This window comes from Cyphellophora attinorum (genome assembly GCF_001299255.1).
Source record: "Cyphellophora attinorum strain CBS 131958 chromosome Unknown Contig25, whole genome shotgun sequence".
Classification (NCBI taxonomy): Eukaryota; Fungi; Ascomycota; class Eurotiomycetes; order Chaetothyriales; family Cyphellophoraceae; genus Cyphellophora; species Cyphellophora attinorum.
In genome coordinates, this window is record NW_017253253.1 from 259,926 (window position 1) to 275,102 (window position 15,177).

General features: G+C 52.8%; 6 protein-coding genes across 6 annotated transcripts; 5 read left to right on the forward strand and 1 right to left on the reverse strand.

Annotated features, from left to right (window-relative positions):
• Positions 1-646: 646 nt before the first annotated feature.
• Positions 647-1,279, forward strand: AB675_1525 (Signal peptidase complex catalytic subunit sec11; the record flags this gene model as incomplete). The annotated part of the gene is made up of 2 exons (XM_018141423.1): positions 647-975; positions 1,036-1,279. 2 exons carry the CDS (start codon positions 647-649, stop codon positions 1,277-1,279), a joined length of 573 nt encoding a protein of 190 aa, XP_017997274.1.
• Positions 1,280-2,954: 1,675 nt separating this feature from the next.
• Positions 2,955-5,610, forward strand: AB675_1526 (uncharacterized protein; the record flags this gene model as incomplete). Its single annotated transcript, XM_018141424.1, has 2 exons — positions 2,955-4,062; positions 4,109-5,610. The coding sequence occupies 2 exons, from the start codon at positions 2,955-2,957 to the stop codon at positions 5,608-5,610; spliced, it is 2,610 nt and encodes an 869-aa protein (XP_017997193.1).
• A 550-nt stretch (positions 5,611-6,160) lies between these two features.
• AB675_1527 (uncharacterized protein) lies at positions 6,161-8,206 on the forward strand (the record flags this gene model as incomplete). Its single annotated transcript, XM_018141425.1, has 1 exon — positions 6,161-8,206. The coding sequence occupies one exon, from the start codon at positions 6,161-6,163 to the stop codon at positions 8,204-8,206; it is 2,046 nt and encodes a 681-aa protein (XP_017997174.1).
• Positions 8,207-8,309: 103 nt separating this feature from the next.
• Positions 8,310-9,908, reverse strand: AB675_1528 (Farnesylcysteine lyase; the record flags this gene model as incomplete). The annotated part of the gene is made up of 1 exon (XM_018141426.1): positions 8,310-9,908. One exon carries the CDS (start codon positions 9,906-9,908, stop codon positions 8,310-8,312), a length of 1,599 nt encoding a protein of 532 aa, XP_017997238.1.
• Positions 9,909-10,453: 545 nt separating this feature from the next.
• On the forward strand, positions 10,454-11,545 carry AB675_1529 (Protein AIM2; the record flags this gene model as incomplete). The annotated part of the gene is made up of 5 exons (XM_018141427.1): positions 10,454-10,469; positions 10,521-10,690; positions 10,750-11,028; positions 11,134-11,312; positions 11,461-11,545. 5 exons carry the CDS (start codon positions 10,454-10,456, stop codon positions 11,543-11,545), a joined length of 729 nt encoding a protein of 242 aa, XP_017997216.1.
• Positions 11,546-13,316: 1,771 nt separating this feature from the next.
• Positions 13,317-14,998, forward strand: AB675_1530 (uncharacterized protein; the record flags this gene model as incomplete). The annotated part of the gene is made up of 2 exons (XM_018141429.1): positions 13,317-13,512; positions 13,575-14,998. 2 exons carry the CDS (start codon positions 13,317-13,319, stop codon positions 14,996-14,998), a joined length of 1,620 nt encoding a protein of 539 aa, XP_017997178.1.
• Positions 14,999-15,177: the final 179 nt, after the last annotated feature.

Sequence of the window (15,177 nt, forward strand, 5' to 3'; positions counted from 1 at the left end):
CCGCACACTGCTGTGCTCATATCAGCTTCAGGCCGCGTACTGCATAATAGTCACTGGTCAGTTCGCTCACACGCCGTTCGGCTCCGCTCTCGTGTTTGACGCGGCTAATAGCCGGCTATGGGAGGCGGATTGCCTCGAGGGCGATTGTGTGCACAAGAATTCTAACATGAACCTGCTTTCGTACCGAGAGTACGTTGATTTGTTTGAATCTGGTCAGGCAGGCATCTTGAGCGACTTCGAAAAGTTGCTGCTTGTCGGCTGCCACGGAGTTGAGAGCGTAGAAGCGGGACACGTAGTCGTGAAGAGGAACGAGCTGGTGCTCTGATATAGCTGAACCTCACTACCTACATGTGTTACGTACAATGTAAGTACATGCGTGGTGCCACGTTCTCTGGGCTTAGATCTCCGCCTATCTCCGGGCTGGGTGTGGCCTGCGCGACTCCAATGCGGCCAGATGGTCACTTTACGCGTACGAGTACCACTTCGATACCGCGTCACTTGCTTTCGCTTTTAGGTTGCAGCTACAGACGTGAGAGCGGCTGGACTGCTATGCCATAGACCGTCCTCGTCAGTGACTTCACAGTCATCACCCTCGTGTCCTTTCCGCTCTCCGCAGTCCTCTGTCAGCGCCCATACAATCGACGCAATGTTCTCAGACCTCACTTCAGCGCTGTCATCGCCGCGACAATCGCTACAGCAGATCCTCAACTTCGCTCTCGTCCTCTCGACAGCATTCATGATGTGGAAGTCGCTGTCTGTCATCTCCGATTCACCGTCACCGATAGTTGTCGTGCTCTCAGGCTCAATGGAACCGGCCTTCCAGCGTGGGGACCTTCTCTTTCTATGGAACAGGGGCACGAAGGCTGAGGTGGGCGAGGTTGTCGTCTACAATGTCAAGGACAAGGACATACCGATCGTACATCGTGTGGTCAGGAGTTATGCGCCAGCGGAGGGGGAGAAGGAGATTACGAAGCAGTGAGTCCACATCCGCATTGGCCCAGCTTGAGAGAGCCAGAACCTAACAACTATTCGCAGGGGCGTCGCGCACCCGGCAGCCGAAAAGCTCCTCACAAAAGGCGACAACAATGTCGCTGACGACACCGAGCTCTACGCACGTGGACAGAAATACTTGGATCGGAAAGAGGACATCATTGGAAGTGTCAGGGGATATGTGCCTGCTATAGGATACGTCACAATCATGCTGAGCGAACATCCGTGGCTGAAGACGGTGATGTTGGGACTGATGGGAGTCACTGTTCTGTTGCAGAAGGATGGCTAGCGACCGTAGGGTCTCACGGAGCAATTACCGATGAGTTGGGGCGCAAGTCAACAGGCGTCTAACATCATATCATGAGCGCCATGCGTCTGCTGCCATTTACGAACGACTTGGCCTCTTGCATCAGTAGCACTCAGTCATGTCACTTGGGGAGACTGGTTACCAAAGGTCAGGATGGTATCAAGGCGTGTCTCCACCACGTCAGGAAGACATCGTTCTGTTTTCAGGACCCCGGGCCAAAGTGCAACAACTCTAGGACCTGTTGACGATGCGCCGTGGACGCAGTCAGCTGATCCTTGCTTTCTCGAAGTCTCCCGAAGCAGAGTCTGCTATCAGGAGAGTCACGTCCTGACTGATCGTTATAGGCATATTGGTGTGTAAATTGGATCGATGTGCGGAGCGCAAAGTCAGTAGCGGTCGATATGAGGCAGGTACAGACCATCTGTGCCTACCGTTCATATACTTGACCTAAACCACATTTCGACTTCTTTAGCAGATCAACCTCCGTATCCACACACTCCTCAATATGCGCGAAACCAACAACGGACAGATCTGACCTTAGCATGACGCGCCGTCATCAAGAATTTATAATGGCGGCATTTCTGTTGACGAGCGAATTGACCCCTAGAGCCCCATTAGAGGAACAATGCCACATGGCAGCAATCGCGTCAACCCGAACCTGAATATCAAACCCTAAAGGCGGGTCTCCAATATCTGAAACCTCTGTATAACCTTTTGGGCCCATCTTACGAACTCACGAATGATGAAGGGACGCCTTCTTATGCTGGGGGGCCATGGATGCTCGCGGGCGGTCTTGCAGGTGTGAATCGCCCTCTCAAAAGAACGCCACGACTCTCGATCAAGCGCCCTTGGCACTGCAGACAATCCGCCGACAATAACGAGCTATAAGACTGGCCAGCATGGTCCGACAGGGGTCTTCGTCAGAATGGGGAGGACTACGAAGTTGTGCAGCCGTATTGGTTTCTTGTTTCCGTAGGGCTAGGCCCGAAGCTTCCCTTAGACACCGCTTATGCTCCAGCACCCAGATCCTGACAGGAACCCATCTGCACAAGGCCTGTCAATTTGCGGGAAGAGTTATTCAGCTCGACCAAGCTGTTGGATCTTATCTCGATGTCTTTGTGAGTCTTCGACGACGGATGTCCTGAGACTCTTGTATTCAAAGACTCAGTCGTGCCGGACGGCTGCTTCTGACCGGTCATAGTGCTGAAATTGCACCTTAGTCACCGGCGCAAGCGACAGTCCACTTTGGGAGCTTGACTTGCCACGGGGATCGCCTTTATCGATTTCGCGACTGCTGGCGCTGGAGGGGACAACTCCTGCTGACTTCTTCAACAATTCGATCCTTTGCACTTCACACGCTTTCGACTCCGTTTCCCATATCGTGCGCTTCAGGAAGCGATTCATGGGATTCTAATCTACAAAGGCTCTACATTCAACGTAAGCCAGGCGCTCCGGCCCGCGCGATCGTGTTGAAGTGTGGATCGGCCCTTGCGCGACTTGGATATCGGAAACGGAAGCACTTGGGTCTGTATTCCGCAACAGCCTCTGTACATAGAAGTCTCAACAAAACATGCGCGGAACAGGTTCTAGGAACTCTGCCCTTGCGGAGCACGATTCTGACAGGTGACGCGGGTCCTCACGCGTGCACACTGAGACCATGAGTCACGACGAAGACTACGATGATCGCCCAGGGCCCTCGTCCAGGCGTCGCGAGGCTTTCACCCTGATACCAGAGGACGAAGAATTAGACATTGCCGAAGCTCTGCCATCAGCTTCGGATCATCGAGCACAGCATTCGCGCCACTCGTCCGTACGATCTATGCAAGATGACAGCCAATTCCATGGAACATATCGAGACGATGATCGCCAAGAACCTGACAACCCAAGCCAGCTCTCGCCGACACAGAGAAGAACGCCAGGCGCAATATCGACAGTCTCGTCGTTGGTTCGGCGCATGACCACTATGAAGTCGCCACTGACAGGGACGCGCTTTCGCTCCGTGCGGCGACAACAAAGGTACGAGAAGATGGATGACGACAACGACCCTGACCAAGGTCCCGTGGATTTGTCGTCGCTCGAAGGGCTCGGCTTCGAATTGAATGACATGCAACCGGGACCCAGCAATCAGCGAGCTTTGGACGATGAAGACACCGAATACGTATCTCCAGCCGCCACTCGCTCCGCAAAGCCAAAGTTCCGCGAATTTGTTGACAAGCGCCGGTCAGTGCAAGATGGCATTGGAGAAGGCATGAATCAGATTGGTGCCCAGCTGAGACGGAATCCCACGAAAGCATCAAAGAGGATGCCAGCAGCTCGCGACGATGCTGCAAATCAGCTAGAACGGCACAAGACAGTACGAAATATAGGGCAGAAATTGGCCAGCGAGAAGAACACAATCGTCGAAGTGAACGAGAGTGTGATTGATCTGAGTCAATTTGAAGGGCCAGCGAGTATTCCTTTTCGACAGAGCACAGCATCATTCGATCAACTGCTCAATGGCAATCGTGCGAGCACATTTGGTTCAATCACAGCCCAAGAAGAACACAAATCCTACTTCTTTCCTCAGGATCCCGACGTGCCGAACTGGAAGCCTTTCCCGATGAAGACATTTTACATCCTAGTTCTGATAGTCATGGCTCTCGCTATAGCTGGGGTTCAGGAAGGTTTGTGCCAGATGTCGATAAGGAAGACGAGGGAGGAGGGCGGACTAATTGTGTTCAATAATGTAAAGAGTGTGCCGACGATGAAGTTCTTCGCTTGGAAATGTAAGAGCTCACAATCGTCGTGTGACCACGAGCTGACAAGTGCCAGACTTGCCTACGATTATCGCTGTGGCATACTCCGTCTTTTTCACGCTCATGGACTTCGAGATTCGCCGCCTAGAGCCTTATTACCAGCTATCACAGTCTACAGGAGCCACAGCAGCAACGAGTCTAAATTGCGATCACCTGACGATGTTTCAGTATTTTGTGCCATTCAAGGCTTGGAGGTTGAAGCAGTGGGCGGTTCTTCTGTCCACCACTGGTAACATCATTGCCTCCATGATCGGTCCGGCGGTACAGAATCCCTCCCTCCAGTTTATTGAAAATCCGGACGAGAGCTGCCAGGATGAGAACATTGTCAATGGCCTGTGTGGCGACACTGACCAATTCAGATACTGGGTCCGTGTCAACACGGTATGGTCGCGGATCTTGTCAGTAAGCTACCTCCTGGTTGCAATCATCACAGTCGTCCTACTCTTCCAACTGCGGCGAAGATCTGGACTTCTCAGCGATCCGAAGGGCATTGCCGGCATCGCGTCCATGGCAACGAAGTCTCACATTCTCCGCGACTTCAAAGGCACAGACGAGGCAAATCGTGCTCAGTTGCACAAGAAACTGCAGCATCGCCGCTATGTCCTCTACAAGTCCTCTATCTGGCAAGGCGAGTACGACACTAAGGAAGATCCATACGTCGACAGCGATATGAAGTCTAGCAGTCCCCATCCGCCGATGCTCCGAGCAGGCGCCGCGTTCCCCTTCATGGGATTCATGGTCTTCGGCCTAATAACCATCCCTCTAATATCTCTCACGGATGCACGTATAGTGCCCAACGCGGCGCCGTGGCTACCGATTCTCCTTGCCACCCTCCTCAAGCTCATCTTCAACACTTTCGAAGCCGACGTTCGGCTCATGGAGCCCTACTACCGCCTCTCCCTTGGCCGAGCCCGGCCTGAGCATTCCCTCACACTCGACTACCAAGCCTCCATCTACGGCATCATGCCTTTCCAGGCGCTCGCCAATCGGCACTGGCTCGTCATGCTGGTTGGTCTATCCTCCGTCGCTCTCGATGTCTTCACCGTCACTGTCGGTTCATTTTCAGTGAACAGCGTGGAGTTCCTGCACAAAACAGACTCCGAGGGATCAAATCAGGATGAGACCTACGTCTCCTTCTGGGTCTCCTTGATCTTGTCGCTCGTCATCCTAATATTCGTCCTCATCACCACCGCCCTCGTCTACTGGCGGCGGCGACACCCTTTCCTGCCTCGAGAGCCGTCCACGATTGCGGCAAATCTGGCCTTCATCTACTCCTCCAATATGTTGACGGACTTCATTGACACGGAGAAGATGACGAATAAGCAGATGGAGGCAAGGCTCAAAGGCTTGAACAAGACCTATGCGTTGGGCTGGTTCAGGGGAAGAGATGGCGAGATACACTGTGCGATTGACGAAGAGCCGATGGTGAGTCGGTATGTGCACGGGAAGAGCTATACAAGGGCACAGGCTGGGCCGATGGGCGCAGAGCCCGAGTGGGAGTATGTAGGGGATGTGTAGATAGCTTACAACGCCAGCTATAATATCGAAGAGTAGGGACTTCCTTAAGTAAGGCCATGTTGACCTACTTTGTGACGGGAATGACTGGCACAAATATATTTCTATTCAAGGTTGTGTCAACCGGTCTGACGTGAGCCGTCTTCACGTCGGACAGCGGACACCTGCCGTCTACCCTGCTCCATGGTACCTTCCACCTTCAACGTTGACCTACATGCGTCTGAACTTGCAGGTGCCGTCATGCTCTTGCCAAACACGTCTCCAGGACTCGATGCAGGCACGACACAGCATGCGGGGGAGGGGGAACTGACTCACCGTAGCCAAAGCATCAATCAGCTACTGCCTTGTTTCGGAACCCTTCGAAGAGTCTGCCTTACGAGCAGGGGCGAGTCTATGCCTCGGTGGCGGCTGCTGCCATCTCACACTCCGTGCTGATGCCGCACTGCTGATGAGTGCTGGGTCGTATGCGCTGGGCATCGGAACAGTCGTTACTGACTTGAATGTAGCTACCAAAAAGCCGAAATCTTGACCGCAACAGCTTGCAGAGCCACCCATGGCGCCTTCAAGAGGAGGCTCGCCTCATGCTGATGTCGACGACTTATGCGAAATCTGCCAAACCATCGACTTCAGCGCTGCCAGCCGCCTGAACTCCTCTGAAATCATCTTCGAGTCTGAGGAAGGATGGCTCTTCCGAGACCATGGCAACTGTCCGCTATGCACATTATGCCACTGGGTCTGGGATGCAACGAACACAATCAAGCCTACGTTCTCCGTGACTCTCTGCGTCTGGTCTATTCGCGCGGAACATCCCCGCTTCTACATGCAGCTGCTTTCAAGGCGGCGTGGTCACCAAGCCACAGATGTCGGCCTGGCGTCGTGGCACATGAACCTCTCCGTCGATGATGAGGATGGCATCGTTGTTGACCCCTACATCAACTACACCTGGCTATCTGAGAGACTGGAGGGCCTGCAGGACGACATGGCTACGACGAGATGCGAAACACTTACCAGATCTCCGAGGGCCGCAACCAAGATCAGGCTGCTAGACTGCTACAGTCTAGCCATCGTGGATGCTACGACAGATGCCGAGTATGTTGCGCTGAGCTACGTCATTGGTCGTTCATCGTCGCGACAACGCAGGCCAGAACACGCCACGGGGCGAGTGACGCTAGAGTATGCACCTCGGACGATTCGCGATGCAATCGAGTTCACCAAGAATCTGGGAAAGCAGTACTTGTGGGTAGATCGTTATTGCATCCAGTACAATGATACGATAGAACTCCGAGGAGAGCTTGCGAAGATGGCGAGCATCTTCGCAAACGCTTGGGCCACAGTGGTCAGTCTTGGCTCCAACTGCAACGAGGCCATACCTGGGGTAAGTCATGAAAGGACTGTGCCGTTCTCGACCAGGACTCAACATGGGACTCTGGGATTGGATCTGGGCTCGCTCGGTACTGTGATTTCGCACACTACTTATGCTACGCGTGGCTGGGTGCTACAAGAGTGCCTCCTCTCGAAATGCCTCATCTATGCCACAGATGGCGCAGCAGCAGTCATGCACGCAAGTGGCGCCTTCTGCGAATATGTCGAAAGCTCACAACTGATAGACTCCGGCTGGCTTGACGCGAGATCCGGATGGATGAACGCAAACCGACCAATCTCATCGTCTGGATCAGAGATGACGATCAGACATTTCTTCAGACACATCAAAGACTTTTGCTCTCGAAATTTGACCAGAGAGAGCGATGCCCTTGACGCAATCAGAGGTTACCTCAACATTCTGCCGTGGAAGTCGCTGTGGGGAATTGTCTGTCTCGATGTCGGCCCCGGGAAGGACCTCGCAGATAGCAGTAACACAGCACTAGGCTTCTGTATAGGTCTGCTTTGGACAAACTCCCACGTCAAGATCTATACCCATGGTGGATCATTCGATGAGATGGAGTGGGCCCCTAGACCCGCGGAGATGGTCACGAAGTCCAATGCTTTCCCGTCTTGGTCCTGGGCTTCTTCGCGCTGGGGAACACTTTATGATCTGCTCCCTCGCACTGAGCAAGAATTCACCGTGGAGAATTTTGCCACGGCCGCCCAAATCTGTGTCATACGAGCGAATGGCGAAGGTCTTCCGCTTAACGTCTTCTTGGACTCCCACAGCGGCGGCCAGTTGCTGTCGGAAGAGACTCGCTTGTTGGAGATCAAAGCACCTACGATTGAATACACAGTCTCCGAATCACCTAGCAGTAAGAGACGCATATCCCTGAACAGCATGGATTCGGCTGCCACCAAAGCAGTGGAGCTCATACGAACGCAGATCTTCCAAGACTACCATACACTCCCGACACAACCACCCCACAAGCCACCAGAGAAGAAATTCTCACTAGCGATGGTGCTGGCAACCTCCGACAGCAAGACACTCGATCGGCGGAGCAAGACGCTATGGACAGTCGCGGTCGAAGATAGAGAAGGACTGTGGTACCGCACAGGTCTGATCGTGTTCGATCTCAGCGTCAAGCCTGGGTATGAGAACAATCTGGCGGATAGATGGAACGAAGTCGAAAAATTTGTAGCCGATCTACCTATGCAGACTTTCTTGCTGGGTTGAGTTGAGCTGCATCAGAAGCGGTGTGCAGACGACATGACCAGCCATATGAGTCCTGATAGATTCCGAGAACGGGGGAACCTTCTGCTGCACCAAGATTGGTCACTCAATATGGATTCCCGAGTTCCTGCACAATGAGGCCAGCAACATTCGCACCCATCAGTGCACTAGTCTCCATGGTCGAGATGAAGCTCTCAATACCACTTGTGTACCAGATGCCAGAACCATCATGTCGATCATCGCCTTCAAGCTTGATACGCTCGAACTCGGTTCGCGGTATTTCGTAAGGGTAGCTGTGCCAGACCTTCTCCAGCTGCCATGAGACGTCCCAGGATGGCAGCTCTGAGATGGGATCCGACTTGCCGGCAGTCGAGGTGTGGTCGAAGTTGAGTAGCTTCGATATGAAATCCCCAGTCAGAGGCCCGTGCGAAAAGATCTTATACAGATTCTGTGGGATCGACAAATTGGCATTTTCTGCAACGGCGGCATCGGATGCGTATAACGTGCTCAAGTGAGAAATGCTAAAAAAGTCGTGCAAGTCATCATCCTTATCTGCGTCTTCTGGGAGAGTCGTCAAGACGGTCGACGGCACTTCAGCTTGTGAGTCTGGCGATAGGCCGAAGAAAGCTGGTGACAAGAAGTGTGGCGAGGTAAACAGCGTGACGTATAGTGAGACATAATCAATACTTTCCGGCACATGTTTCAGAGGCGGGTCGAATTCGATATTGGCGAATTGATACGGTGCGGCGAGCACGACAGCGTCGAAAGGTCCGAAGTCGGTTTCGTCGCTTGTCGAGAGGATGTAAGATGCTGTCGAATCCGAAGCATTCCTGGTGACTTTGGTGATGGACGTATCCATGACGGCTTCAGCTCCCGAGTGCCTCACTGCTTCGTGGAATATCTGCCAATTGCCATTGTCAACGCTCATGCCACCTTCGGTCGACATGCAAACCATGGACTCCACGCCGTGGATTTGGTCTAGATTCTGGGCATAGTTCACACGGGTAGAAGCCTGTACGATGTCATTAGCAAAGGCACCATCGGCATTATATGCCGCGAGGAGATCCTTCCCACTCATAGAGATGTACTCGAGGAGCTCATTGTTCTCGATCACGTTTCCGAGCGACGCGAATGGGAAATGCGGCTTCTCATAGAACCTCAAGAATTTGTCAACCACAGTGCGAGCGAGATTCCTGGTCCGAACTGGTGCCAGACCATACTTCCAGAGCAGCTTGGCGATGTCCCAGTAGCCCTGCCATCGACTATCACTGTTGCTCTGCTTGAACACAAACTCCTTACCGTTCCATACGCCCAGGTCGTAGTCTGAAGTGACCTCATCGCCAAAGACCCTGGCATCGGTCGACAGGCCGAATTCCTGGGTAAGGTTGTAGAGAATTTGATTGATACGGACGAAGATACTACCTCCTAGCTCGGTAGGGAAGCGTGTATCATTCAGTGCATTGACTGTGGTTGTCCGTCCACCTATACGGTTTTCTTTCTCGAACAACGTGACCTGGAGGGTTGTATCCAGCGAACGTTCACCAGCAAACTTGTGCAGGTGGTACGCGGTCGATGCACCGGCTGCGCCGCCTCCTATTACTGCGACTCGGTGCGTCCGTGGCCGCTGGTTCGCGAGGGGTTCTTGGAAGCTGTCGGCAAGGGCTATGGATGAACAAAGCAGTACGAGGGCCGCGAGTGACTTCATGATGGGCGCGAAGCTGGCGATAACAGCTGTGCACACAAGTGTTTTGGTCTCAGGTGATGTAAGGGAATGGCGGAGTGGACGCCATCACGCTCGGTGGTTCGTACGTGTGCTCAGACGTAAGCACTACCTATGTATCTGGTACCCGACGGTCAACACCTCTGAAGAGTGCTCTTGTCTGCGAAAGTGCGAGAGGGATGAACGAGATTGCGAGGCTGTATCAAAGCCTCGTCCCCAATGTGACTTCCACAACATGTCACAGTTACCACAAGTTTTCGAGCTGAAAGGCAAGTACGTGCTTTTTCCGTACGGGCCGCGCGCTTAAATGGCTGATCGTGTCGTGCGTCGACGACGATACCAACCACTTCCGTGCAATGATTTGATATGAAACTTCGTCTACCCCACCATCAAAGGTGAACTCAACAGTCACTACGTCAGAGTAGCATACGGTAACGTATGCAATATATCTTGTCTTTCATTTCTTCGTTCTCCTCGAGAAGTCGGTCAAACAAACTCATTCATTATCCTAGGCCAAACACTTAGCCAAGATGTCAACTCAAATTGGTATGTCCTCATGCTGCCTCAGTGGCAGCGTTCACTCGGGTACGCCTAAAGGGCGTGAGGACACGATCGGTGGCACCGACGTATATGTCTCAGAGCCCGAGTCAAAATCCACCGCCAAGTCCATCGTCTTCATCACCGACATCTTCGGCTGGAAGTTCAAGAATGTTCGCTTGCTGGCCGACAATTACGCCAAAGCCGGCTTCTACTGCTACATCCCGGATGTCCACCAAGCGACTCGTTGCCGGAAGAGTTTCTCCAAAGTGTTGAGCCGCCGCTCAAGGTGAGAGAGCAGGCAGGCATCATCGATAAAACCAAAGGCACGGTTGATGTCATGGCCACACTGGGTCCGTGGCTTGCGAAGCATCGCGAAGGAGTTTCGGAGCCCATCATCAGTGGATTCATCAACACTGTGAGGCAGATTCCAGGAACTCAGAAAGTTGGCGCCATCGGCTTCTGCTGGGGCGGCAGGTATGCCATCCTTCAAGCCCACAGTCCACGAGAGGAGGGCAACGTCGGTGGTGTGGACGCCGCGTATGCCTGTCACCCGTCTTTACTGAGCGTGAGTGTTCCTTCCACTCTTCCACCGGCGCACGACCTGCTCCACGAGCCGAAATCCCCGCGTCACTTCGTCCGTCATGCTGTATCCTCCTACTGACTTCCGCAGGTCCCAAGCGACTTCGAAAAGGTCAACAAGCCGCTCAGTATCGCTGTTGGCACCAAAGATAGTCTAATGGACCAGAAGACCAACGAACAGATCAAGACATATCTTGATACTGAGAGGAAGGATGTCCCGACCGATATTCGGTACTATGAAGACCAGGTCCACGGTTTTGCGCTCCGAGGGTGAGTCTTAGTCCACGCTGCTTTCCATTCTGTTGAGACTTGCGGATGACTTCAATTACACCCCCACATGGTTGGTCGGTGCGGTAGACCAGCTGCGATGCTTTGGGCATCTCTCTGTACAATTTGCTTGACTGACTTTCTTGTCCAGTGACTGGAGTTCCGACAAAGACAAGAGAGCCATGGATGACGCCGAGAAGCAAGGCATCCAGTTCTTCAACAAGTACTTGGCTTGACGAATGGACTCAGTGCCGCATCTGGTGAGCGCTAGCGACCATGGAATCCCGGGGCTGGAAGGGAAGGAGTCAACCGCCGACTTCCCATATTAGGAACTTAGACCATCAACTCTTCAAGCAGACAATGGCCACTCCAATAACTCCGAAAATACTCACTTACATATCCTGATAGGGATGACCACTCTCACTTGCCTGAATTACTAATCTTCCGACAACTTTGCAGTCTTATGCTTCACAGTGCGGCTCGCGTCTCAGGCAAGTGCTTTCGGCTTACCACCCAAAGGACAAATCAGTGTATGTGTAAAATAGCGACAATCTCGCCGAGGCTCGCAGGTAGCTGAAGCAACTTGTACAGAGGAACCTCATCGCATACATCGCTCAGCTTTGACGTCCGCGAGTTGAGTCTTGTGGTTGCACTCCGAGGCCCTATGGCCGGGGACCAGTGCTTCTGGTACTACTGCAGGTATGTTTGCCAGGATTGCGAGGCTGACCTGACTTCGCTTCACTCCTGCGCGGCTGTCCACAACAACGAGGTAGTCTAGAGCGCACGATGCGTGCAGCTGCGAACCATGAGTTTGCGTTCGGCTGTCAATCTTGGCTGCAGCTCCCACCTCAGCTACTACTGAACCTATCATACTAGGAACTTACCTTCACTGACCTTAAAGTTACAGCTTTATCAAGACTCAAGAGCAGCTACGAGGTATGCCATCTGCATTCTGTCATTCGAACGGGTCATAGAGGTGAACGAGTCAGGAAGGCATAGCCTCGTACGAGTGCGACGAGTAAGCTCTGCTTGATTCCTGGGGCCGAAAGAATCCGACACCGCTCGGAGGACATTGTGTCGGAGTGGGGAGCCCCTGTCCTCAAGAAGAAGGTTCCTCAAGCAAGCCATACCTCGGGCTACACCGCTCAGCCTTAACGTCGAAGATGGCCGAGACCACTGAGATAAGGGCCGTATACAGGCACGGAAAGTAAGAATTGCAGTCCGACTAGGGTTGGAACGTGGTCCCACGCGAAATTGACAGTCTCCGAACCCTAAAGTGAACTTTGGGAATTTGCAAGGAATGTCCGGCGGAAGGAATGTGCTTCAACCTCCAGGGCTCCGCATGAATTCGGAACTCAAGTGTTATGCTGCTTTTCCGTCCACGGCTTCACGAAGCATAGTGGAGCTTGTCGCAAAAGCAACGACGAACTTTATTGGTACCTTCATTGTAGGTAGGGCTGCCGGTGGTATTTGCTCCTTTTCCAGCCAGTCCTACCTGCTACGTGCACGTGCTGATTGCATCAGAGATCTGGGTCTGGCGAGGTTGTTGCAGGCCTGCTGTGCTTGCTGATTCACGACAGCTGAAGCCTCTCCAAGCAACCACCTCCTCCATGCGACTGGAACGCTAGAATTCGTATACTTCATCCAAGGTAGTAATAGAACGTTACTGGCACTACCTAGGTAAGTACTTGGAAGCAACGAGCGCAAGTAGCTGAATTCAGTGTTCCTCAGCTACTATATTCTGTATACACTTATCCACCCATTCCCAATAAGACCTCAGGACTCCACACCTCCAGGGCTGTTGCTTGGGTGAATCAGCATTCAATACTTTACGGCCAATGTGCACAACACATACAGTATGGACGTAGAAATCCTGAACATAGGTAGCCTTGTCCAGTACTCGACTTTTACAGACTGTCTATCACCTCTCTCTCCCACCCATTGTAGCGTCACCCGCTGCCGTACGAAGTCCTTGCCATGCGAACCGGCACTGAGCCTCGACCGGAAATGGCATCGGAGAAGTCGGGGCCCGACAACACGCCTGCATCTTTGTTGATCACAGAAGCCATCGAAAAGGAGAGCCGTAACAGTATGGACCAGCCAAGACCGCTTGCTTTTGAAGCAGATTTGCCGCCCATGGACGAAGGTCGCGCAGCGTACGGTGTCCTGGCTGCTGTCACCCTTCTTTCAATGATGCCATTCGGTAATACTCCTCCAGATCCATAGGCTTAGTATGAGCAAAACTAATCAAGAGCGCGTCAACAGGGGTCATCTCTTCGTTCGGTGTCTTCTTCCAGTACTATGTGCTGCAAAGATACGAACACGCCGATCGAGCAGTTTGGATAGGCGGTATCTCAAACGGTATCATGTCGCTTTTCGCGCCGCTAATGGTCTACGCTTGTCTCAAGCTGACGCCCCAACTTCCTCTTCTGTACTACATCGGCTTTGGTTGGCTACTCAGTTTTGTCGCCCTACTTTCTGCGGCATTTTGTCGTTCTGTTGCCCTGCTTATCTTGACGCAAGGTGTTTTGCTGGGCATTGGAGCGCTGTTTGTGGGGTACCCATCGCTTATGATCCTCAACTCGTGGTTCGTCAAGCGACGAGGCTTTGCATATGGCATTTGTTTTGCTTCGACAAAGCTTGTTAGTATTGGGCTGGGCTTCCTGATCAATTATTCACTCCACGCCCATGGAAGAAAGACCACCTTTTTCATCATGACTGCCCTTGTGGGGGCAGTGCCGCTTGCCGCTCTGCCTTTCGTGCACGAGAGGGGCGCCTCTTCACCACTTAAGCGGGTGCTTCCAGTGGGTGCTACCGGTTCGGCCATCGCTGAGATACGACCGACCTCAACTCTATCAACAATCTCGATGGTTCGACCCTATTATTACCAAGTCCTCTTTTACGTCATGTTGGTGGCCTATTTTCTGGAGAGTGTTGGCTACGCAATCCCAAAGTTCTACATTTCAACCTACTCTGCGGACATTCTTGGTCTGCCAACATACACCGGTCCTCTGCTACTCGCGCTATATAACACCACAGGAGTCATTTCAAAACCACTGTTTGGACATCTGTCGGACCTGGGACCTCCGCAGTTGCTCATGGTCCTCACAACTATCGCATGCGCCATCAGTATGATCGTGTTTTGGGGTGTTGCATCGATGCTCAGCCTCACCTCTGCACGCCTCGGCATGTTGGCAACATTCATAACCGTTTTCAGTTTCGCGGGTCAAGGATTTTCGAGCCTGGCTTCGCGCATGAGCCGCTGTTTCCGGCAGATGTCATCGTCTTCGTACGCCACAGATGAAACTGCACCCCTTCCAGCGGTCAACGAAAAGTCAGAGGCATCTGTATCAGTACGACAGCAGAATGACCAAGGGCGAGATGATTCACAGCAAGTCTACGCCTGGTTGAATGTCGCTCGAGGCACTGCGTATATGGTCAGTGCACCTACAAGTGAAGTGCTTCTCAACCCAGCCAATGACTCCGAATTGGGAACCTATGGCTTGGTCAGGTCGCGAGCGTTTGCTGGTGGCCCAGGATGGCGCTCTCTGATCGTATTCTCGGCAGTACTTATGATTGCAGCTACATTCATGAGCGTTTTTGCGTGGGTGGCGGACAGGTCTACATTCAGAGCAAGTATTCGCAGGAAGAAGTCGAACTTGGGGCCCGAAAGAGACCAGAATGCGTAGGATGGAAGTCGGGTAGAACTTTGGCTATTCCGAAGCAACCAATCCATGTGATTAAAGACCGTCCCTTGGATGCTCTCGACGTCAATACGAAGCTTACATTGCTTTTGAAAACCGACTCGGTGAAGTTCGTTCCAATAGCGTGGCAGCCGCACGCGCTTCTGAGGCAGTATACATGTGCG